Raw genomic sequence first — 25,832 nt, 5'->3', positions numbered from 1 at the left:
AAGCTTTGATATTTTCCTTGAGGACCTATTAGGTCGCTTAGTGGGATGAGAGTTCGATATCTATCAAAAAACATGTTTTGTTACTCAAAACATAAAATTTTTGAATTTTTTTGCAAAATCCAAAATTTTTTTTACTTTTTTTTCAAAATAGGACCTCTTTTAATTTTTTTTTTTTGTTCAACAGAAAGCTCACATATTTGCCTTGAAGACCTATTTAGTCGCTTATTGGGATGCGAGTGGGATATCTATCAAAATAAATGTTTTGTAACTCAAAATATGCAATTTTTGACTTTTTTTTCCAAAATCTAACTTTTTAAAATGGGCCCTTTTTTTATTTTAATTTAAAGTTGGTTCACTTGACGTGAAATCTCCCATTTATATAATCCATCTCTATGCCGACCATTGGTTTAAACTCATTAACTGGCAAAGGGTAAATATTACAAATCTGGTAAAGCTTTTTCGATATACAATTTACAACACAAGGCAATGCTGATTTTGCGGCTCAGGATTTTTAGTCAATTTAGATCAGATATGGATATTCTCAAACCTTCCAGAAACTGAACGACCGGTGGAGCTATTTTCGAATATTTTGCTATAGTTGTTCTAAAATGTTTGTAAGAAAAACGTCCACAATCAGTTTGATGGTTATATATTGGCTATATGACTTAAAAATTCTGGATTTTATTTTAAAATTTTTAGCTTTTATTTTGAAGCATTTGTACAATATAAATTTATTCAACATATTGGCCATTGTTAGCTACGACCTTTTCCCAACTTTCTGGCAACATATGGATTCCAAGCCAAAAGAACTACTCATCTTTTAAGTTCAAGAACGAATCAAGCCAATTTTGGATATTCTGTTCCAAAGTGAAAGTTCTGCATCGATCGAAAGAAATAGTATTCGGATGGGGCAAGGTCTGGACTATAAGGTGAAGCAAAACTTCCCAACCACTTAATTCTAAATAGTTTTTAACAGGTATTGCATAATGTGGCCGAGCATTGTCATTACGTTTTAATGCCTGGTAGCTTATTCTGGGCGTTTTTCGGCCAATGCTTGCTTCAAACGAATAAGTTGCGTTCGGTACAGGTTCCCTGTGATGGTCTGGTCAGATTTCAGCAGCTTATAAGAGATAGGACCCTTAAGCTCCCACCATTTGCATAGAATTACCTTAACGTCATGGTGTCGATTCGGGTGGTTGGCCTGGCTTCACTTAAGCTTCAGGTTATCGAAGCGTAAAGTAATGATTCTGTGCAAAAATTATTTTCTTTATACCGTTCAAGCAGCATTTCGGACATGTAAAATCGTCTTGGAACCCAATTTCCCTTCTTTTGGATGAATCCTGCTGCTCGCAAACGTTTTGAAATTGCTGCTTGAGTATCTCCCAATGATTTTGTAGGCTCTTGCTGAGTTTGACAACAATCTTCATGGAGTATCCTCTGCATATTTAGGTCCTTATTTTTTTTGGAAACTTTATACTGGTCATTTTGTACCTCCATTGTAATTGTTATATAATTGCCAGCGTCATTCTATCAATCGATATCAGCCATCATGCTATTTCTCTTTAGGATCTTTAGCAATTCTCCGGAATCAGAATCACCATAGTATTTATTCCCAAAGCGGGAAAGATAAACAACATTACCGCAAGGATTACAGATTGATCAGTATGCCAGTATGTTTTTACTGAAAACACTGGAAAGACTAATTGGACATTATCAAGAATATCTGACATCTTTTGCAAGGCACAAAACATTTAATGGAAATGGAGGCGGCCTTTCATCATGTTATCGGTACTATCAAGGGGAAACTTGATTTAAAAGTACCACTTCTACCAAAATTTTTATGCATAGATTTTGGTAAGCCAGGATTCCTGATAAAATGGAAAGATATCCCACAATACCGCAAAGGATTACAAACCGAACTGTCTGTCATCGTTTTTACTGAATACACTGGAAAGATTTGTTGATGTCCATATCAGGAATATCCTCTCCCCTAACAATTTCTGCTGAAATAAAGGATGCATTTAACAATATGTATAAATCCTCGTAGTAATTTAGGTATTGATTCACGGATAACGAACTGGTCGTGTTACATGCTAAGAGCGGAACCGTAAATTCGAATTTGGGTATTGGAAAGAAAGCCATGACAAGATGCAAACCATAAGTGTTGTTTTTCAACTTTTGTCGTTATTAAATCGTTTTCTGACTCAGTGGAATAGTTACCAAACGATGACGACGATGTGCTTCTTATTAAAGGGAAATTATTTCTCACAATAAATGAACTCAGGGAATCATACCAACTATTAAGGGTCTGTGAAAACGCTCTGCTGGTCAATCTGGCAAAGACCTGATACGGATGATACCATTCTTAAATTTTCGACAGAAGACAAATGTCTTGGAGACTGCTTTACGTTAAAAAATACCTCTACATTCTGAACGAGGTATGGAGACTAGCCAATATTGCTGTTAGCTCCTGTTGGCTCCTCAGGTCAGTCTGGAGACGATGCTGTACATACCTTACCTCTATGTTTATATCAAATGCATTTCTCGAAAGTCTGCTCTTAGACTCAAAGGGTCAGGCAGACTGAGGCATGACCGTATTGATCACGGCACCATCCTACATAAGATAGGAAGGCCAATCGAACGGACTATATACTATCTACACCGTATATTTATAAGACCTTTGGGATAATAATTGCGACAAGCAAATTCTGCAAATTCTTGGGAACTCGAATACTGATGAACTTTGTTTCTTAGTTTCTCCCAGACTGTCCGATATCTGCACCATCATCCGGACAGAGATCTAAATAATCGACACAATCTCCTCATTGCATAAGGAGTGAACAATGAAGAAAAAACGAGTAGAGGGAATAATAACTGAATGCCGTCAGCTGGAATATTATTAAAAACATAGATAAAGATAATTCGAAAATTGTTAGAACATTGAAAATTTTGATTAGATTCGTATTAGACCAAATATTAATATTTTTACTGTTTCAAGTTTAATAAAATAAAATTTTTTTTTTCAAATTTCTTAAATTATTTCGCTTTATAATTCTCCCTTTAATTTTGCTCTTAACTGTATTTGTTTCATAAAATACCATATCTAATGGCTATTTTTGTATGGATTGGAACTTTATCATCTCCCTTTTATGGTGTTATGTTTGTTCGAGTACATGAGCTAAACTTTGAAAGTAAGTATATTTTTACGACTATGTCTTAAAACCAAGTTGTTAATATTTAGAGCAGAAATGCATGTTAAAAAAAAGTGAATTTTATTTTTATTTTATTTTTCATAATATTCCATATAAATTGCATAATACTAAAGTAATTTAACACCTTTAAATGTAACAAAAACATAAAGTAAACAATATATGAAAAACCATTTAGAGTTAATAGTTTTAAATTGTAATAAAAATCAACTGCAATTTGAAACTAAAGTTATAACAAAATAAATCCCTTAATCTCCAACAAAATTTGTTCCTGTAAAATTAAATGACCATTTAGGGATTAACAAATATTTTGAATATTATATTATGCTTTCTAGCTGGAATTTGTAAGGGGTTTTAGTTTTCATTTGTTTTAAGTAGCCATTTAGTGTTTTCTTAAAGACATGTCACAACATGTCAGTCACTCATATTCAAATGCATAAATAGTGTAAATTTATCTGTCAAGCTACTACTTTAATTTATGTCTACAGATTTTCTTGAGGTAGTTTTAATGTAGATTTTTTGTAATTTAATACGTTTATGGGAATTGTTTATTTGTTTCAATTTCAATTTCCCCTGCTTTAATGCCACCAAAACCACAAATATGTCAATTTTACTTTTCTCTTTTGCAGCTTATTCCTTTTTTGCTCTCTCTAAATGTCAATCTGGTTCATTTTTTTTATTTTAGTGTGATATTTATTTAGTTTTAAGCTTTAGTTTTCTTTTTAAATGCAGCATAGTTATTTTAATATTCTTATTAAATATATTTATTTGTATTTCTTTCTATTTCAGACTTGGCATAAAACCTGCTTTAGATGTACAGAATGTGGCATGACATTGAATATGAAAACATATAAAGGATTTAATAAATCACCATATTGTGAAGCGTAAGTATTAACAATTAATTTAGTTTCATTATTTATAAATCCGCTGATACAGAATTCTATTCCAAACGCAAGTGAAATTATTGGCGCATTAAGCTTTATCGAAATTTTAGCTTTTTAATGTTATTTTCTTCAAGAAATTAATTGGCATCTTCAAGATAATACAAAATTTTACTTCAAAATAAAAATTTTAAATATTTTTAGGTAAACAAAATTTATTTTTTTTTCCAAAGTTTTTAATTTTTTGGAAATTTTTTTTTTCGATTTTCTATTTTAAATTTTTTTTTAAATTCTACATTTTTTTTTAAATTTAAAAAAAAAATATTTTTTTAAATTAAAAAAAAATTTTCTTTAAATTTAAAAAAATTTTTTTGTTTTTAAATTTTTTTTTTTGGTGAAAAAAAAATTCGGGTTAAAAAATATTTTTTTCCGATTTTGACCCCTTACTATGTAAGTTGGACTTAGTAGGTCCAACTTACAATTAGTATTATATACTAATACGTCGTTGCAAAGGTCTTTGAAATATCTATCATTAGATATCCATATTGTCTATATAAATCACTTAGTAATCCAGATATAGGTAAAAAATCGAGGTTGTGCTGGTTTTTTGCTCATATCTCAGCCATTTGTGGACCGATTTTACTGATTTTAAATAGGAAAGCATGTCTGACAGAATTTTGGATCCCGAACATATCTTGGGTCTTCAGAAAATTGATTTCAACAGACAGACGGACAGACGGTCAAAAACAGCTGACTACAATACCAAGCCAAACATACATATCAAGGCGAATTCACCATATGGTGGTGTCGAGAGCACAGCTGATCTTCACTTGTTCAGTGGCTGAAACTGTCAAATTCACTAAAGTTTGTTTGTTTGTGAATTATTGAGTAATATTTTAGGTAAATGTTTATCAAGTCGTTTTCAAACGCTTGACATTGGAGAATGGATAGAATTTCAAATCATTATCAAATTGATAACAAACCTAAATATTTGCTGGTGAATGAATCCATATTTGGACGATCTTACGAAAACAAAAAGCGTACAATAAGGTCGATTGGAAAAAACTGATAGTACTAGGATGGGTCAATAAGTCCGCAACTTTTTGAATTTCCCTACTCGTAACTAAAAGAGCCACACTGCTCCTGACAACTGGCATTTGTCAGTTGGCATCTGTCAAAATTTGAACAAGCTGCGTCATTTAGTTTGTGTTTGACAGCCATTGATAGCAGATTAACTCGTGACTTGTGGAGCAATTGGAGAAAAGTGAATTTCGTCTGCTCATTAAGCATTATTTTTTGCGGGAAAAAACATCATAAATACTTGGGAGCTCTGCACCATTAATTTCTATGATAAAAAAGTGGTTTACTGAATTTTGTCGTGGGCGTACAAGAACAGAAGATGCCGAACGTTTTGGACGCCCAGTTGAGGTCTCTACACCCGAATCAATTGAAATAAATTCACGATATGGTGTTGGACGATCGGAGATTGAAAGTGCGAGAGATTGTGGAAGCAATTTTGAATGATCATTACTTGGGTATGAGAAAGCTTTCCGCAAGACGACTGCCGGGATTGCTCACAATCGGGTGCACAATATGAAAATCCATGAATTAGGCTACGAAATGCTTCCTCTTCCGCCCTATTCTCCGGATTTAGCCCGGAGTGACTTTTTCTTTTTTTCGAACCTAACGAAATGTTGTGACGGAAAGAGATTTGACTACAACGATGAAACGATCTCACAAAAAAAACCTATTTTGATGGCCTCGACAAATCTTATTTTTGGAAGGGTTAAACAAATTGGAGAAACGTTGGCCAAAGTGAATAGAGCTCAAAGGAGACTACGACAGATTTTGGATAAAAAATCAATTTATTTTTTATCCAAAATCTCTCGTAAATCTCAATCTGCTAAACTGCTGGTCCGGGTAACAAAAGTTTGTAAGATTTCATTAATATATCTGCAATCGTTCAAGATCTAAGGAATTATTTCCAAAATAAAATGTTTCATTCGAAATTGATATTTACTCCTAAAATAATTAAAAACAAGTAAGAGAGCTATATTCGGCTGTGCCGAATCTTATATACCCTTCACCAAATTAATTTTTAAATAGCAACCGAGCCGGAAGAATTTCGGAGATATTGATGTATCATTCGTGTATGTAAGTTATTTGGGGGCTTCAGAAAGTTGATTTCAACACACAGACGGACATGGCTATATCGACTCCGCTATCTATAACGATTCAGAATATATATACTTTGTGGGGTCGCAAATGAAAAATGTAGAAATTACAAACGGAATGACAAACTTATATACCCTTGCCACTCATGGTGAAGGGTATAATAAGTAAAATAAGTCACTGAAATCTACAGTACAAAATTGATGCTCAATATTTAATGCATGTCCTAGCCTGACTCTATTTCACAAAAAGTCACATGATGATGATGATTTATCCTAAAAACGAATCATCTTTAGTAATTCATTATATTTATAAAGTTTCTAGCTCTCTAAAAAACAAACATTTGTTTTTTCCAGTTGAAATTGTATGTAGTACATATTTACTTAATAAAACTTTAAATTAAACAAATTTAAAGTTTTATTATTTTAATGTCGCAAAAAAAATTTACTTGGATTGCGGCCAAACTGTATACATTTTTATAACAAACCTACAGAGAAATTTAAATCATATTATAGCAACAAATATGAAAAAAAAATAGAAAATATGCAAGTTAAGTTGCTGGGCAATGGCGCCTTTTTGTTGGGGATAGATAGACATTACTTAATATTGTACATGAATATTTTAAATCAAATAGAAAAAAAATTAAAAAAAATATTAAAACTTTAAATTAAATTAATTTTCATTTCTACATTAAAAATTGATAAGTAACCAAAAATTTAAAAGAAAAGTTTACTTTTAAGGTGTTCAAGAGTAAATAGTTACTTGCAAACAAAATCTAGGTCACATTTCCTGGATATTGCCAACATCATCACTAATTTATAATATCCTGTGCCAGAGAAGTTTTGAAAAAAGTCTACTTTTATTGCAACTTAATAAAATAATAAAAGTATTTTTCTAGTTTGAGTATAAGTTGAGTGTGTTTTAAGTAAAATTGTTATAAATACTGCATTTCCCTTTTTACAAATTGAATATTCTCGTAGTTGTAGATTTGCTTATCTTCTTTTATGTATTTTTTTTAAGTATCACTTCTTTTTTTGTAAATAGAAGTGACATTGTCAACAGAGTGATAAATACATTTACACATCACTTACAAATCTGACATAGAGACAATTGCATTACTTAAGCAATTTCATATGATGGCACTTTAGAGCATAATAATAAGGTAGATTTACAGCCCATACAAACCCTATAAACTTCATCTCAGATTAATCATTTAATATAAAAATTAACTTTTGGAGACTTCCAGAAAACTTATATAACTTAAACAAATCAAATCTGTGAGAAATACATTCTGTATTGTGGGCGTAAAAAGAATCATCGAAATCGGTTTTAGAATAAAAGTAACCGGTTTATAAAAAACCCAGTTTTTCGGTTCTAATGAAATTGTTCATATCCCATTGAAATTTTTAGCTCTATTAAAGTTTTCCGGCTACGCCTACTTTAGAGTGGGCGTGGCTTTAAACTTTTAAATATGTTTGCCTTGACATAGACACTTCTCTGTTTTTCTCTATTGCGAATTATTTATCTAACCATGATATTTTAAGAATTTAAAGGCTTATTATCTATTAACACACTCCTTATATTTAAATATTTCTTTTTATAAATAAATTTCGTATACCTATTATTATTATTTACAGTGGTGTATTATACACATTAAAACACATTGCCACATTGTACATATTTTCTCACTTTATGTCAACAACGTCATCATCATCAACAACAACAGCAGCAACAACATAAACCTCAGTTAAACAATAAACTTTCAAACAAACAATTGCAATAAAAACAAATCAGAAAAAAATCTCTCAGCATGAAACAAAAAGAGAGAGAGGAGTAAGAAATGCAGCAAAAAAAGAAAAGAATGTTAAAGTTTATAACATCCTGTTTTGCATACTGACACATTTTCCTTCTTTGTTACTTCTTTTTTTTTATTATTGTTCTTCTTTCTCTCTACCTTAAAATATACAAAAAAAAAGAAAACAATACAAGTTTGCATTTGAGTGTGTGGATATAATCTGTAATCATATCGCTAAAATCAAATCATTTCAAAAACTATATACAAAGAGTCAACAATCAGTCCCAAACCGAAAAAATCTTCGGAAGTAACAGCGCATTTTCCGCAATCATTTGTTGTTTTATTGCATTGCTGCTGTTGCTACTTGTTTTTCTTTGTTTTGGTTGTTGTTGTCATTGTTTGAATGGGGCGAATATGCATATTTGCTTATGTAACAGGGATGGATAATTAAGTACTATTATATTTATTTGATATTTTCATAACTTATTAAGGGTTGTATAAAAAAATGCTAGTTTGCAACAGAGAAAACATGTAAAATCATCCACATTCAATTTTTTTTATAGAAACATTTATTTGGAAATACTTTGGACCTGGAAAGTTCAATAACGACCAAATGATTAAAGGGAAATCTGTAACGTCCCAGCAAAAACTTTACTTACCTAGTAAGCCAGCAAGTATAATTGGAGCAGAGCGATAACTACTTATTGTTTGACTGAAACACTACTTACCGTTGTTCGAGATTTTTAAAAAATTCAGGGGTCATGCTTACAAATGTACTTACAATCAGTTGAGAAATAAGTAGTAAATTCACAACAAGAATATATAGCTAAAAAAAAAAACACAAAAAATATTGCCTTGTGTGGGAATCGAACAGTCACATTATTTGCTTGTGTTTGATAGTTAAGCTGCTAACTCACTGCTCCATGTACGACTTATTTTATTGTAAGTTAACAATAGTTTTAACATCAACATATAAATGATTATGATATGAACAAAAAAATTAATGGCTTTGACAGGTGGCTAACCTCCCGTTTCCAGTCAAACACACTAGATAGCTGTGCTAAATGCAAAAGTTCATTACCAGCCTGTATAAAAATAAGTACTTATTCTAGTAAATAAAATAATGTGCTGGGTTACCACCACTCCTTACAAAAGAATGCATGAAATAACTAGTTGTCATTACAAAAATTCACAAAATTTTTGCTGGGGTCTAAAATAAAAGGGATGAATTCAGACTCAAAAAGATGATGAATTCTTCGAGATTTAAAATTTGAGAACAAAGATTTTGCATCGCTTTAAATTTTTCATATACCAGAGGTACTACATTTTGGGGCATTGAGACTCCGTTTTCCCTTTGTCTTTAACCCGCCAGTGGTGACACAAATTTTACTTTCATAAATGGTGACCCCGGTCTAAATTCGCCAGCGCCCTTATAGGAAAATATTTTATTAGCAGGTTTTTTGACGCACAGTGGCGGCCGTAGAACAAGTGATGTTGTACCTAAAAAATATTGAATAAACCTATTTTAAAGGAAATAGTCTAACGATTTCAAATGTGCTACTATTATTACAATCGGATTTTTGGTTCAGAAAATATAGCACTCCAAAGTTGACTGATTTTCAGTGTTCAAAAAAAAAAAAACAGACCACTTTTAGGTAATTTGGTCCGCTTTCAGATACAGTACCTCGAAAACTAAGTAACGGATCGTCATTATTTTTGATTCTATTGATAGATATATTTATTAAGAAAATAATAAAAAAAATGTACTGATTCCAGAAAAACCGATAATCACCAACTATCCATATTTCTCAACTTTGATCGAAAATAAAAAAAAAACTATGAATTTCTATATTTGCCATATTTTCCAAATAAGTTCTTTGATTATTTCTTTACCTAATGCAATAATGTCCAGCTGCCCGTCCTTGCGCAATAATTTTGGTAATATTTTGAAAAATATTTTACAAAAAATTTCAAAATAAGTTCAAAAATTCAAAAATAAATTTAAAAAAAAAATATTTTAAAATTTTTTCTGGAATAATTTTAAAACAAAAAAATCAAAAATTTACAAAAAAAAAAAATATTTTATTTTACTTCCCATAAAATTGATTTTTCCAGAAATTTCAACTTCGCTAACCCATAATTATTCACCTAAAACGCGTATAGTCCTTTTCAAACATTCATTTCATAGGCTGATCAATTATATGTCATATGCCTTTTAATTTTTTTGATTATCTCATTTGGTTCAAAAGTTTTGATTTTTGCAACGAAAAATCTTAAATGTGCGTTGTTTTGTTGTTTAATTGTTGTCTCGATTTTTTATAGCAAACAAACAAGGCCTCCACAGACTGTCAAAATCGCCTGCCCCTGTAGAAAAATACTGTATTTACAGGTTTTTCGACGAACCTCACACTTCTAAAGTTTTTTCCAACTGTGAAACTGGCAAACTAATCACAATATCCCATCCCCGCTGTGTGCGTATGTTTATGTTTGTGGAGCACAGGAGAGTGTATAGCACCAGTAAATTATTAGCAAAATTTACTGTTAAATGTAATAAATCTATTGTTTTATTGCATTGTGTGGTTGTTGTTTTCGTTGTCGCCGTTGTTGTTTTTCTCCACAAACAATATTTTGTTGTCATTTATGCAGTAGACATGGCAAAGAAGAATTTAACCGGCATATTTAGCGCAACATAGACAACACAGACAGGGACGGAAATATCATTTTCATAAATTTTATATCTGTTTTAATTTTGTGCTGTCTAGTAAATTGAAAATTATTAAAAATTTGGCCTAGTAAAGAAACTGTGAAGGCAACTTGATGTTTTAGAGATGCAGTGACATTAAGTGACGGCACAATGGTGTAGAATGCAAAAATAACTGGGTTTAAAATATAAATATTTTATGGGTTAATTTTAAACACATGTATGCTCATTAGAGTTGAAGTGTAGATTAATAATACTGCGCTACAACGAAAAAGTATTAGATTAGAGGGTAAAGGTAGGCTATTAAGGAATTCAGCAACCTATATTTTTAAAATTTTTGAAATACTCCCGATATTTCTCAATACTACAAGTATTATATAGACATTTCTTATAAGCTAAACAATTTATTACTTAAATATTTATTGTGTGTTGTACATACAACTTCTGTAGTAATATCAAATAATTTACAAAATTTATATTTACCAATGTTAAAAACCATATAATATTTAATATCTTACTGCCAATACATTTTGTAATATAAATTATCGAACCACAATAAAGTTATTAAGCAAAAAAAAAAATGCACAAAGTATAAAAAAGACTGAATTTCCGCATATTTGAGCTTGATAAAGTTTATTATAAGAAATAATAATAATAATACGAATACATCAAGTAAGAGATAAGATAATAGTTTGTTTGCAACAGAATAAACTTCAAAATTGACACACAGTACAACAATATAACCCACCAGTTAAGCAAGTAGTCAATGTATCGCTTTATAGAGAGTAATTGTCACTGTCTAATTTTATATATGTATATTTTGGGTCATTTAACACGTATGTGCTCTTTGTAGTGCAGACAGAAGTTAATTGGTTACTTTATACATTCCATGTAATCTAGCGTAAAGACAATTGTCACTTAAGTGTCTTTAAGTAATCTAGAGTGTAGTCACTTTAAACGTTTATTTTGTTTTATACAAATTGTCTTGTTGTAATACTCATACATTTTATTATATTTTTGTTTAGGTATACTGTCATCCCATGTATTCTAGCATAAAGTCAATTGACACCTTAATGTCTCTAAGTAACCTAGAATGTAGTCACTTTAAACTTTTATTTTGTACTGCACTTTAGAAAGTAATTACTTTATCCACCAGAAGTAATCTATTGGAAATTTGTCGGAGGAAGGTTTTAAACTGAATATTTGAGGTCAATTAGCACCCCTACATGTTAAAATAACTAGTTATGTAGCTGATCAAGTAACCAGTTAGGTAGCTAGTAAGGTTACTAACTCTATGTAACCGGTATGTGATTCCAATGCGTTGACTACTTTGGACCAGCTATAACTAGTCACGTAGCTAGTTATGTAACTAGTTGTCATCCTAAATGATAGCTAAAATCTCTAGTTCGGGACCGTCTCCTAGAACTGCTGGGAAAATATACAATTTACTTATAAATATGTATAATAAGACTGTTTCAGTATTTTCAACATTGTAAACAATTGTAATCGTAATCATGATTACGTTCATGCTTCCAAAAACCATTCATTGCCAAAATGATAAAAGTCTCAATATAATACAAAATACACAATACAGTTTTCATTTAAATAATGGATATATGTACATTTTTAAATATATGCAATTACATATATATTTAAAAATTGTTTAATCAAAACTTTTATTAAAATAATAGTTTTAAATCACAAGGGAATTGAAAATGTCTATTAAACATTAAAATTTTTTAAATTATATTTAAATATTGATAGTATTGACTTAAAAATGCGGGATTTACAATATACAGCGTATCTTTTGAACTCCGCTTTTGTTTTTAATAATTTAAATGTAATTTTGAAGGGTACTTATCTATCATTTATTCTCAGTTAGTTATTGAACATTATAATGTAAATAACAAAATTTTTTGTCTTGAAAATGTCGAATTTTGCACCAACAAAGCATCATATGCGGGAAGTTTTGCTTTACTTATTTAATTTGAACAAAAGTGTCGCTAAAGCACACCGATTGCTCACCAAAGCTAATGGTGAGATGGTGCGAGATATAGTGTATGCGGTGATTTTAACACGGACGACAAATGTCGTCCAGACCAGCCACAAAAGTTTGAAGACCAAGAATTTGAGGCATTACTCCATGAAGATTGATGTAAAACTCAACAAGAGCTTGCAAAATCATTGGGAGCTACTCAAATAATAATTTAAAAACGCGTGCGACCATTTTTCATCCAAAAACAAATCAGCCAAATCGCTCCAGCCGTTCTCACGTTATGACATTACATATATTACATTACATATATATAGATATATAGATAATGGGTCTTCCAATAGGGACTTCCGAACTTTTTGATGTTCTGTTTGTTTTTCATAAAAAAATCATCTGCACCGATAATGCACATTTCTGGATAAACAAGACATGACACACAGCTCATGTCACATTAGAAATTCTGCAAGAGCGATTTGAAGTCACGGTCATCTCAAGTGGAGATCAACTAGATCGTGCGATTTGACCCCGTTTTACTTTTTCTTGTTTTTAGTCTATGCGTATAAGCCACAAATCAAAAACAACTGCTGCTCTAAAATATGAAATTCGGCGCTGCTTTCAGGATAGGGAATGCGGTGGGCATTTGGACATCATATTCCATTATTAATTCCCACATTTCTTCTTTACATGCATATCAATAAAACCGAATTTGTCAATAAAAAATTTACTTCATAATCTCAAGCAACTGAGAGTAAAATATATTAAAAATATTTACTCTCTCAAGCCTTGCTCAACCTTTTTTTGTTTGTTTACTATTTTTCTGGCCAACACAGCTGTTGTTTGTTTACCTTTTTCTTTGAAGATTTCGGGTTGTATTTTTAATTTTACAATGTTGCCATTACTACTTATACAGGACAAGATAACATTTTAATTAATTCAAAACTGTGTTAATTATCATAAAAATTATGTATTTTAAAGCAAAAAATAATTAATCGAATTCGAACTTTAAAGTTTGGCTACAAGCTGTCAATGTCATATTTCGTATTAAACCTCTCCTTCAACGAACATTTTACCACATATAAGATCTTTATTTATTTAATTTATTCACTTCATATTCATTACCACTGCAAACAGGGAATATGCATTTTTACATGCATATAAAAACGAGGTCATATTAATGCGCACCAGCCAGGCCATCACATACAAGGGCTTCTTGGCCTGCTCTGCAAAAATTCTTAAATTTTTCTTAAACGTAACATCCTGATCCATCCAATTCGTTGAGAATAAGGAGTAACTTAAATTTTGAAATTCAAATTCCATAATGGTGCCATAATAACAGGGAGGCAATATTTCGGCCGGCATGCAAATTAAATAAATGGAATAGTAGATTAAAGTAAAGGGATCTCGGGCAAATAAAATCATAAACACAATGACCACACACATATTCATGCTGGTGAAAAGTATTTGAAAGAACATGTACTGGGAAACCACCTCCTCCAGTTTGCTGCGGTATCTAAAAGATTATAAAATGCATTAAAACAAAATAACTTAACTTTTTTTAAACCTTAAACTTACTCCAACAAGTCCTTGTGATCTTGTATACATTCCAATAGCTCCTGATTGTTTTGCTCTTTAGACTTCTTTTTATCATAGCCTATTTTGGCAACACGCATACTCAAGATATGTATCTGGCCACTTAGCAAAGCCATATGCATGCCGGCAAACGTATCATTAACCATATTCTGTAGAATTTGAAAGGACACACCAAAAAACTGATAAACATGAGCCACTGCATACAACCAATGGTTGGCAAACGGATCGAAGGGAAAAAAGGCAGGATACATTAGACCCCAGCTGCCCAAAAAACCATTTGTCAACACAGCCACTTCAGCGGTAAGACCCGCTCCCAAAAATAACACTTTAAACATGAGCATTATTTGATCCAATGAGGGAAACACCACAGTTTTATAGTATTCAGACTCGTCTTTGGAATTACTAATTCTTTTGTCCTGTCTCCTTATAATATCGAATATATGCTGGACATTTTTGAATTTCAGCCAAATAGCAAAGGTTTTTATGGAGCACGCCAGACACGTTAAATTAATGGCCAAATTTTTGATTACATCAGATTTCGTTTTACTCCGAAACAGGCCAATCATCAAGTGCAAAGGATAACCGATTGTTATGACAATATTGATGAAAATCGAATAAAATATATAGAGCTTGCGATAATTCTTAGTGGGTGAATTGCCCAGTATACGCCAGAAAAAGAAGTGCAAATGAAAGGATTTTTCACCTTGTAATGCTGGCTGTGCTAGTGCTTTGGTCATCTTGTCCACTGTGATTAAAAGTTTCAACTAAATAGTTTAGTGCTGAGAGTTGTTACTTTTATATATATAGGGATAATTAGAATTATTAATTAAAAATTATACATTTTTAGGTGTGCCTTTTAAAATATTAAAACAGATTTGACAGCCATATAATGCTAACCATTTTGAATGTCTGTAGTTGGTGTTAATTTGTTTATAAAATATTTAAACATTAATTGTTATTATAATAGTGTTAAACTGTTTAATTTCAAATCCAACCCTTTTTCAATAGACATGCGTGTCATATGTATTATGTCCCTAATTAATTAATGACATAAAAGGTTTATTACTTTTAAATAATTATCTTTTAAAAGTCAACTTCAAAATTTTTTAATTTTTGAGACAATTTTGTGTATACGTCTAGTGTTGTCAAATGTTCCGCTTTTCGTGGGTTTGTTCCGCATTCTCTCAATAAATCCCGTGTAGTAATCGTGATTTCCACTTTTTTAGATTTGTCAACCCAAAACTCTTGCAAAGCATTGTGTTGAAACTAGGAATATAGGTTATGGTAGAGAGGAAAGAGGGAGTAGTGTTTGTGGATATTCCATTTGAACTTTCCTACAATGAAAATGACAGGAAACACGAATTTTCCCTGTAATGTTTTGTGAGGTCCACTGGCCAAACGACCACAAAGGGATGTGTTCTTGATGAAAAACGTGTATTACGTAAATATCTGCGGGTATCTGGAACAAGTTCCCTTATTTCATCAGAACACATTCCATTGTAGTACCGATAGAACAGTTAACCGCAGCCCTTATTGCGTCGGTTCTCCAGCGAATCAATAGAGTTGGATACCCTATTGTCACCAATAATCACCTTCGCCCTCTCCTGTAGGGGTAAAAAAGCTCCAAAATAGACTAAGAATAACCGGTCCATACATGGGTGTTCTTCATTTTCGATCGGATATCGGTGATGTAAATAGGTAGTGAGGAGATCAGATGGAGTGAAGTAATTCCTAAACCGTTTCAGAAAACCGAGACACTATAAAGCTTCTTTCGACACTTGAAAAATGTGTGACATTTTTGTAGCATCTGAAGATGCTACAGATGAAGTGACTTTACAATAATCAATCTGGATGTTCTGGTGGTTCTGCATGTTGTTCAAGTCCAATAAATTGTGCTACTTCAACATGATGAGTCCATAAATCCATAGGACTGAGTGAAGTAGGGTTGGCTGAACAGTTAAATATGTTGAGGATGTCATGAGGACCCTGACCACATGCTGGGCATTAGTTAAGGACGGCACGGTCTATGCGGGACCAAAAAACATTAAGTCTGTTGCTCCATCCTGATCTAATGGCGTTTTCTTTTCTGACACAAAATGTTGTCAACATATTTTGTACCATTTATTAAAGATTACCCATACCCTCATAATGTTTTACATTTTTAACAATCACAATAGAACAAAAACAATTACCATTTATGCATTTTCTTTTATTTACCTTCAAAATGTTGTAAAACTATACATTTTGCTGTTTAAAAAGTGCTGCATTTCTAACCCTTTGATAAAATTAAGGGTGAAACGTGTAGCATATCTTCGGGGATTTAGGGCAACATTATTTGAAAAGAACACGTGATAACTTTACCAAACTACATTTTTTTTAGAAAAGAACACAGACAACGGTAAAAGTCAGAATAAAGGCATCATTTATGCCAGAAAAGAAAACGCCATAAGTTGTGCCAGAACGACTCTTGTTCCACGCGGCAGAATCATCTCGGCGTCTGCTATCGGTGGTGGGCGACCTCCAAGTACGACATTCATACGGTATCCTGCTACCGCGGAATTGATGGCGTCTCTGAGAATGTCGTTCAAAACTGTCAAATACGAGCCGCAATCAAATGGATCCTGCACATACCTCAGTATGCTCTCCTCGTATTTCCATAGGTCCTGTCTGACATGCCTCGGGGGAGACTCCAACTGTATGAGACATGGTCTGTCGTTCGTTTTTGTTTCGAATCTTGCGAGCGTTGAAAGCGACTATATGTGTACGACCCCATTCAGAGATTGTCACAAGGTATTGATTAAGATAATCATTCATGTTTTGCCTCATTGTCCCAATTTCTGACATGCTTGGTCTATAACTGAATGAATATGAATGGCAAATGTTGCTGTCATCTATGTAATAGAATAGAAGGTTGGAATAGAGTAGGAGAAAGAAAACGAAATTTTCAAAATTTAAACTTTAATATCTTTCAAAGTATAAGAAATAACTTGGAGAAATAAACTGTATTTTCATTTTTTGCCTATTTGCTTTATGAAATCTATTTTCAATCTGTCTAAATACATACAAGTTAGGAGCTCTACAAAGTTTTGCACGCCAGAGTGGTCTCAAATTTAATTTTCTGAAAGCTACATTACTTTGCAATCGGGCATGTAGTTTAGAAGATACAGATTTAATACCACTTTTTTCTATCGACCCCACTGTGCACTGGTTTAAATTGTGGTTTAAAACATTTGCCACAGTATTTCCGTGATGTTGGAAATAAACTGTCAAAAAACTAGTTAAATGAGAGAATCTGAATTGTAGAGATCGGTTAAGCTGGAGGTCCACACCACGCGTTTTACGCTTTCTCACATTCTACGCGGCTGTCAAACAAGTAGAATCAATGTATTTGTACGCTGGAAATTACAAGTACAAAAGCGTAGAATGCCATTACGCGTAGAATGCTTAAAGTAGATCTACTTTCTACTTTTATAAGCATCAGAAGCGGCGCACGAACATGTCATCTGACAATTTATATTCTTTTTTTAATATGTATTTTTCAATTTTAATAAATTAAAACAAGTTTAATGGTGAAAAAATAAATAAAAGCTGCAGTTTTTTAATAATAAAACAAAAAATTTACGCTTAAAAAGCATCGCATGTAACTTGAAGCGTAGAATGCGAAGTAGGTATGAAAAGCACGCAATACTTTGACGCGAAGACGCGTAGTGTGGACCTCTAGCTTTATAGTTCTAACACTTTGGAAAACAAAAATAAGTAAGAGAGCTATGTTCGGCTATGCCGAATCTTATATACCCTTCACCAAATTATACTTCAAAATAAATATTTTTAATATTTTTTTAGGTAAACAAATTTTTATTTTTTTCCCAAAGTTGTTTTTTTAATTTTTTGGGAACATTTTTTTTCAAATTGTTTTTTAAAATTTAATTTTTTTTGCAATTTTTTTTAATTAATTTCACTTTTGGTGAAAAAAAAAATTATGGTTCAAAAATATTTTTTTCCGATTTTGACCCATTATAGGTCCAACTTACTATGGTCTCATATACATCGTTGCAAAGGTCTTTGAAATATATATTATTGGATATCCATATTGTCTATATTTTCTTTATATTTCTCAATTTTATATAGCAACCGAGCCGGAAGAATTCCGGAGATATTGATGTATGAATCGTGTATGTAAGTTATTTGGGGGCTTCGTTGAAAGTTGATTTCAACAGACAGACAGACATGGCTTAATCGTCTCCGGTATCTATAAGGATCCAGAATATATCGTCCCCTCAATAAAACAATAGTGTATAAGCATTAGGGTGGCCCTTAATAAACGAAAGTTGGATTTTGGCCATTCTCACCCACCAGTTTGGTGAACATTAGTAAAAAAAATCATCCAGAAAAAATTTTAGGTAAATCGATTGGGGTTAAGACGTGCCCCAAGCCCTCTGAAGTTTTAAGATGCATTTATAAGGGGAAAAAATATTTTTTTTCAGGTTTTGTAAAAATTTTACCATTAAAAAATTACTTTTTTTAAAGGCAGTTTCAAAACTCCATTTTCAAATTTTGAAAAAATTTTGTTAAACGAATTTCAGAATTTTTTGATCATCTCATTGGGATTTATTGAGAATATAATAGGGAATAAAAATGTGAAAAAATTATGAAAATATCTCTTATAGTTTTTCCTACCTGTGATTTAAATTTTGAAATTTTCTTTTGACAAGGAAAGGAATAGTTCCTTTTAGGTAATTGTGTAGCAAATATCCCGCAGGGCTGTTCAGAATGTAAATAATATTGTGAATTCTATTTACAATTTCTTGTTGTGAATGTTGCCAGCATTGATTTTATGCTGATTTTATATGTGGCAACTCAATAATTTTTGATGAAATTATTAAAATAAATAAATTTATACTGTATTAATTTTATATGAATAATAAAATAACAAAAATCTATCGTGACCTAGTGTTCTACACAAACGTATAATATGTTATATTTATTTTGAAACATTAAACAACATTGTCTATAATTTAAAGTGCTCTACTAATAGTATGGTGCAGCATTTATTCTTTAAACTGTTAATTTTAAAAATTTCACTTCATATTCATTATTAAAGCAAACATAGAATATGCATTTTTGCAAGCGAATACAAATGTACTTAAATTGATGTGAAACAACCAGGCCATAATACACAAGGGCTTCTTGGTGGCCTCGGCAAAGATCCTTATATGTTTCTTAAATATTGCATCCTGCTCCAACCAATTCGAAGAGAATATAGCGTAAGTAACATTTTGAAATTCTATCTCGATAATTGTGCCATAATAACACACCGGCATAATTTCTCCAGCCATTGATAAGAAATAAACTGAATAATAGATCCAGGTAAAGGGATCATTGGCAAAAAGTATTAAAAATGCAATAGTAGAGCACATATTAATACTGGTGAATAGGATTTGAAAGAACATATAGAAAGAGATAATCTCCTCCAATTTGTGGCGATATCTGTAAATAAATAAGATAGAAATTAATTAGAATTTTATTTAAATACTTAATATAAAGTTTAACTTACTGCAATAAATCCTTATGATCCTGTATACACTCCAATAATTCCTCATTATTTTCGCTCCTCCCCTTTTTCTTGTCTGTACCCAGTTTGGCTACCCGCATACTTAATGTGCGCAACTGGCCACTCAACAAGGCCAAATTCATGGCAGCAAATGAATCACTAGCAATGTCTTGCAGAATTAAAAATGACACACCAGCAAACTGATAAATATGAGCCAGAATATACAATGTTGAGCTAGCATATGGATCAAATGGAAAATAGGCGGGATACATTAAACTCCAGGTGCCCATTACACCGTTAAATAATACCGACAATTCGCTAGACACTCCCGCTGCTGCATACAATATCGTAAACAATTTCAATATTTGTCCCAATCTCTTCAAACTCTCATATTTTATATAGAGGCTCTCATCTTTGGCCAAAGCAATTCGTTTATTTTGCCTTCTTATTATATCGAACATAATTTCTATATTCTGAAATTTCAGCCACGTAACAACGGTTTTTATGGAGCACACTAAAACCGTTAGCATAACGGCCACATTTTTGATTATCTCAAATAATGTGGTACTCATGAATAGACCAATCATCAAATGCAATGGATAACCGATTGTTATAATAACATTTACTAATATCGAATAGACTGCATACAGTCCACCATAATTTTCGGTTGGCAAAAAGCCCATAATGCGCCAGCAAACGAAATGTGCACGAAATATGGTTTCAACCTGCATATTTGTTGTAGTCATGTTGTTGCGTGTCACTGTTTCAATGGTTAAATCAAATTGAAAATCACCACTTTTCTGTTTTGTATTCATTTTGGTTGCAACTCTTATAAGTAGCTTCTAAGTAGGTAATTGATTGCCAGTTTTATTTTTTCTAAAAAAAGTGGGTATAATTTTGAATTGTTGGATTTCCAAAACTATGCGATAAATATAAATTTACCACAGGTTATAAATGTGCTGCTGAAAAAAAATGTATTTTCTAAAATTAGACGATCCCGGGAATAGCGTTACTTTTGGCAACTCTACTAGATACTTTTATAAGTGTATAACTTATGGTGATAAACTGTGCTATGATTTTAATTATGTTTAATTTATGAGAAAATTATGAATAATTGTCTTAGTGGATAAGCATTTTAATACATATTTAATACGAAATTATTTTGCAGATTACGTTATTCACACGTCTTTGTTTTCTACAATTTGATTAAGAATAATAATCTTTTGTATACTTTAATCGGCAAAATTTATTTTTTTTGTTTTACTAAAGTAAATTTCCCGATTTCCTATTTATAGTAAATTTTCAGAAATTTGCTATTTATGTAAATTTCCAGAAATTTGCTATTTATAGTAAATTTCCAGAAATTTGCTATTTATAGTAAATTTCCAGAAATTTGCTATTTACAGTAAATTTCCAAAAATTAGCTATTTATAGTAAATTTCCAAAAATTTGCTATTTACAGTAAATTTCCAGAAATTTGCTATTTATAGTAAATTTCCAAAAATTTGCTATTTATAGTAAAATTACTGAAATTTGCTATTTATAGTAAAATTACTGAAATTTGCTATTTATAGTAAAATTACTGAAATTTGCTATTTATAGCAAAATTACTGAAATTTGCTATTTATAGTAAATTTCAAGAAATTTGCTATTTATAGTAAATTTCAAGAAATTTGCTATTTTAGTAAATTTCAAGAAATTTGCTATTTTAGTAAATTTCAAGAAATTTGCTATTTTAGTAAATTTCAAGAAATTTGCTATTTATAGTAAATTTCAAGAAATTTGCTATTTATAGTAAATATTCCCGAAATTTGCTATTTATAGTAAATATTCCCGAAATTTGCTATTTATAGTAAATATTCCCGAAATTTGCTATTTATAGTAAATATTCCCGAAATTTGCTATTTATAGTAAAATTACTGAAATTTGCTATTTATAGTAAAATTACTGAAATTTGCTATTTATAGTAAAATTACTGAAATTTGCTATTATAGTAAAATTACTGAAATTTGCTATTTATAGCAAAATTACTGAAATTTGCTATTTATAGTAAATTTCAAGAAATTTGCTATTTATAGTAAATTTCAAGAAATTTGCTATTTATAGTAAATTTCAAGAAATTTGCTATTTATAGTAAATATTCCCGAAATTTGCTATTTATAGTAAATATTCCCGAAATTTGTTATTTATAGTAAATATTCCCGAAATTTGCTATTTATAGTAAATATTCCCGAAATTTGCTATTTATAGTAAATATTCCCGAAATTTGCTATTTATAGTAAATATTCCCGAAATTTGCTATTTATAGTAAATATTCCCGAAATTTGCTATTTATAGTAATTTCCAAGATTTTGCTATTTATAGTAAATTTACCCGATAAATGCTATTTATAGTAAATTTCCAGAAAGTTCGAAAATTCGAAATCGATTTGGAAATTTAGAAAATTTTTAAAAATAATTCCAAAGAATTTTTTTGCAACTGAAAAAAGTGTCCGTGTCCGCTTTAGAGAGATGTCCGCAAAGAGAGAGTTCACTGTAATTATAATGGTCTTTGGCCATCTTCGAAAATAAGAAATTAAGTTTGAATTAGTAGAAATTTTTGTTAACTATTATTAATTTAAGCAGTTTTTGATGATTTCTGGACAAGTTCGAAAATTCAAAATTTCGAAAATGATTAAAAATTGGAAAAATGTTAGGAAAACATGTTTTTCTTGTTAAATACGTTTAAGTTAAGCTATTTTAAAATTATTAAAAAATTTTACAAATTTTTGTTAACTGTTATTGATTTCAGCAGTTTTTGATGAAATTTCAAAAATGATTAAAAATTGGAAAAATTTTAGGAAAACAAGTTCTTCTTCTTAATTATTTATTTTAATGTTTTTTGGCCATCTTCGAAAATTCGAAATTGAGTTTGAAATTTCGAAAATGCTTAAAAGCTGCAAAAATTTAAGTAAACCATGGTTTTCTGCCAACTGCAATTAATTTAAGCATTTTCTATGGTTTTTGGCCAAGTTCGAAAATTCGAAATTGAGTTGGATATTTAGAAAATTTTTAAAAATAAAAAAAATATTTTTTTTTTCATTAATTAGGATTTATTTAAGCATTTTCTGCAAATGTTTAGCTACCTTCGAGAATTCGAAATTAAGTTCGAAAATGATTATAAACAACAAACATGGAAGGAAAACATATTTTAATGCCAACTGAAATTAATTTAAGTAATTTCTGATGGTTATTGGTCAAGATTGAAATTAAGTTCGAAATTTCGAAAATTATTAAATTTACCGAAATTTTCTATTTAAAGTAGTTGAAAGAATTGCTTTTGTACTGCTTTCATATACGTGACAAAACGAAAAATTAGTGTACAATACCATTACTATGAGACTAATATTGTAAAAAGAACCTGTGTTGTTTGTTGTTGATGTCAAACATTTTTGTTTGTTTCCTCTCTTGCATACGATTTGTTAAAATTGTTTATAAATATTAAAATAACAAAACTCTGTCGTGACTGTGTTTTACACAAACGTATTTATTTTGAAACATTTAACATTATTGACTATAATTTTTAGTGCCCTACAAATAGTATGGTGCATTTATTATTTCAAAATTTATATTTAAAAAACTTCACTTGATATTCATTATTAAGGCAAACATGGAATATGCATTCTTGCAAGCGAATAAAAATGTCTTTAAATTGATGCGAAATAGCCAGGCCATAATACACAAGGGCTTCTTGGTGGCCTCCGCAAAGATCCGTATATGTTGCTGGAATGTTTCGTCCTGCTCCAACCAATTCGAAGAGAATATAGCGTAGGTAACATTTTGAAATTCAGTCTCAATAGTTGTGCCATAATAGCACACCGGCATAATTTCTACCGTCATTGCTACAAAATAAACTGAATAATAGATCCAGCTAAAGGGATCGTTGGCAAACAAGATCAGAAATACAATAACACAGCACATATTAATGCTGGTAAATAGGATTTGAAAGAACATATAGAATGAGATAACCTCCTCCAGTTTCTGGCGATATCTGTTGTTGAATAAGAGAGAAATTAATTTGCATTTGTATTTAAGTACTTAAATATAAAGTTTAACTTACTGTAATAAATCCATGTGATCCTGTACACACTCCAATAATTCCTCATTATTTTGGGTCTTTGCCTTTTTCTTGTCTCTACCCAGTTTGGCTACTCGCATACATAAAGTGCGCAACTGGCCACTTAACAAAGCCAAATGCATGCCAGCAAATGAATCGCAGGCAACATCTTGTAGAATTAAAATTGAAACACCAGCAAGTTGATAAACATGAGCCACAATATAGCATATGAAACTGTCAGTTGTATCAAATGGAAAGTAGCCGGGATACACTAAAGTCCAGGTGCCCATGTAACCATTAAATAATACCGACAATTCGGCAGACACCCCCGATGCTGCGTACAATACTGTAAACATTTTGAATATTTGTCCTAATCTCTTTAAGCTCACATATCTTATATAGAGGCTCTCGTCTTTGGCCCGAGCAATACGTTTATGTTGTCTTCTTATTATGTCGAACATAATAAATATATTCCCAAATTTCAGCCACGTGACAATGGTTTTTATGGAGCACAATAACACCGTTAGCATAACGGCCACATTTTTGATTATCTCATATAAGGTGGTACTCATAAATAGGCCAATTATCAAATGCAATGGATAGCCGATTGTCACAATAATATTCAAGAATAAGGAATAGGCTGCGTACAGTTGACGATAATTTTCCGTTGGCAAAAAACCCATAATGCGCCAGCAAAAAAAATGTACGCGAAATATAGTTTCAACCTGCAGATTTGTGGTCATGCTGTTTCGTGTCGCTGTCGTTAAATGATGTGAATGGATGATTATCACAACTTTGCTATTGCATTAATTTTGGTTATAACTTTTATAAGTAGATGCTAGGGTTTCCAGTTTTATTTTGTTCCCAAAAAGCCGGTAACAATTATAAAATAGGTGAAAATCTTTGGATTTTCTAACGTAAAAGGGGTATCATTCTAGAAATGTATCTGCTAGAACATGCTGGAAATCGTCAGAAGATGCCGCTAATGTATATAAATTGTGATAGCGAGTTGCTGAACCAGTCAGTTGATACTTAAGTTAACATCAAACTGTATTACCATTGTGGTTTTAAAGTGTTGGAAAAATAATAGGGAACCGACTGAAAATTTCAAATAAAAGAGTGGCTGTTTTTGTTACAATTTTTATCTTTACACAAATCGTTAATTAAACATAAAATTTAAACAATTGAAATGTTTTCTTTCCGTATTTTAGTTTTTAATGTTGCCAGAATTGCATTCGTACTATATTCATAATCAAAAACAAGTAGTCATTTTTGATGAAATTGCTAAAAATTATAATTTTTCTACTTCCTATCAATTTTATATGAATATTAAAATAAGAAAAATCTTTTTCGTGACTGACTGTGTTATTCATAAACTTATTTATTTTGAAATATTTGACAACATTGCCTCTAATTTTAAGTGCTCTACAATTAGTGTCGTGCATTTATTATTTAAAATTTATATTTTAAAAATTTCACTTCATATTCATTATTAAAGCAAAACTAGAATAGCAATTTTTGCAGGAGAATTGAAATTACTTTAAATTGATGCGAAACAGCCAAGTCAGAAACCAATATTTTATTTAAAACAAGTAAGCGAGCTATATTCGGCTGTGCCGAATCTTATATACCCTTCACCAAATTATACTTCAAAATATGTACAAATCTATATATATAAAAATGAAATGGTCCATGTATGTAATGTCATCACGTGAGAACGGCTGGAGCGATTTGGCTGATTTTTTTTTTATTCGATTCGAAATTTTCAGGAGATGGTTTGTAAAGAAAAAAAATTCAGAAATTCCGGGTAAAACTCGGAAATTCTTTTTTTTTTGTGAGTCCAAT

At 31.0% G+C, this 25,832-nt stretch overlaps 4 protein-coding genes across 6 annotated transcripts in view; 1 reads left to right on the top strand and 3 right to left on the bottom strand.

Moving 5' to 3' along the window:
• Positions 1-25,832, top strand: part of Lasp (lasp) — a 128,489-nt gene that overhangs the window by 71,906 nt on the left and 30,751 nt on the right. For all 3 annotated transcript variants that reach the window (XM_065506335.1, XM_065506336.1, XM_065506338.1), the window contains exon 2: positions 3,999-4,093. In XM_065506335.1, coding sequence (XP_065362407.1) covers positions 3,999-4,093 — 95 coding nt within the window. The remainder of the gene's footprint in view (positions 1-3,998; positions 4,094-25,832) is intronic.
• On the bottom strand, positions 13,849-15,078 carry LOC135953716 (odorant receptor 59a-like). The gene is made up of 2 exons (XM_065503694.1): positions 14,324-15,078; positions 13,849-14,261 (listed from the first exon to the last, which is right to left on the bottom strand). The coding sequence occupies exons 1-2, from the start codon at positions 15,076-15,078 to the stop codon at positions 13,853-13,855; spliced, it is 1,164 nt and encodes a 387-aa protein (XP_065359766.1). The 3' UTR covers positions 13,849-13,852.
• LOC135953714 (odorant receptor 33b-like) lies at positions 19,420-20,707 on the bottom strand. Its single transcript, XM_065503692.1, has 2 exons — positions 19,896-20,707; positions 19,420-19,828 (listed from the first exon to the last, which is right to left on the bottom strand). The coding sequence occupies exons 1-2, from the start codon at positions 20,705-20,707 to the stop codon at positions 19,420-19,422; spliced, it is 1,221 nt and encodes a 406-aa protein (XP_065359764.1).
• LOC135955125 (odorant receptor 33a-like) lies at positions 23,513-24,191 on the bottom strand. Its single transcript, XM_065505432.1, has 2 exons — positions 23,991-24,191; positions 23,513-23,921 (listed from the first exon to the last, which is right to left on the bottom strand). Exons 1-2 carry the CDS (start codon positions 24,128-24,130, stop codon positions 23,513-23,515), a joined length of 549 nt encoding a protein of 182 aa, XP_065361504.1. The 5' UTR covers positions 24,131-24,191.

Source organism: Calliphora vicina, chromosome 3 (assembly GCF_958450345.1).
Source record: "Calliphora vicina chromosome 3, idCalVici1.1, whole genome shotgun sequence".
Lineage (NCBI taxonomy): Eukaryota > Metazoa > Arthropoda > Insecta > Diptera > Calliphoridae > Calliphora > Calliphora vicina.
This window is presented reverse-complemented; position numbering and strand designations above follow the sequence as displayed.

Bases quoted from the DNA above. Each gene is read 5' to 3' on its own strand.
- LOC135955125 (XM_065505432.1), bottom strand. From the start codon at position 24,130: ATGCATTTGGCTTTGTTAAGTGGCCAGTTGCGCACTTTATGTATGCGA. The intron at 23,922-23,990 runs GTAAGTTAAACT...ATTCAACAACAG, and splicing joins GATCACATGGATTTATTACA to ATATCGCCAGAAACTGGAGG.
- LOC135953714 (XM_065503692.1), bottom strand. From the start codon at position 20,707: ATGAATACAAAACAGAAAAGTGGTGATTTTCAATTTGATTTAACCATT. The intron at 19,829-19,895 runs GTAAGTTAAACT...ATTTATTTACAG, and splicing joins GATCATAAGGATTTATTGCA to ATATCGCCACAAATTGGAGG.
- LOC135953716 (XM_065503694.1), bottom strand. From the start codon at position 15,078: ATGACCAAAGCACTAGCACAGCCAGCATTACAAGGTGAAAAATCCTTT. The intron at 14,262-14,323 runs GTAAGTTTAAGG...ATAATCTTTTAG, and splicing joins GATCACAAGGACTTGTTGGA to ATACCGCAGCAAACTGGAGG.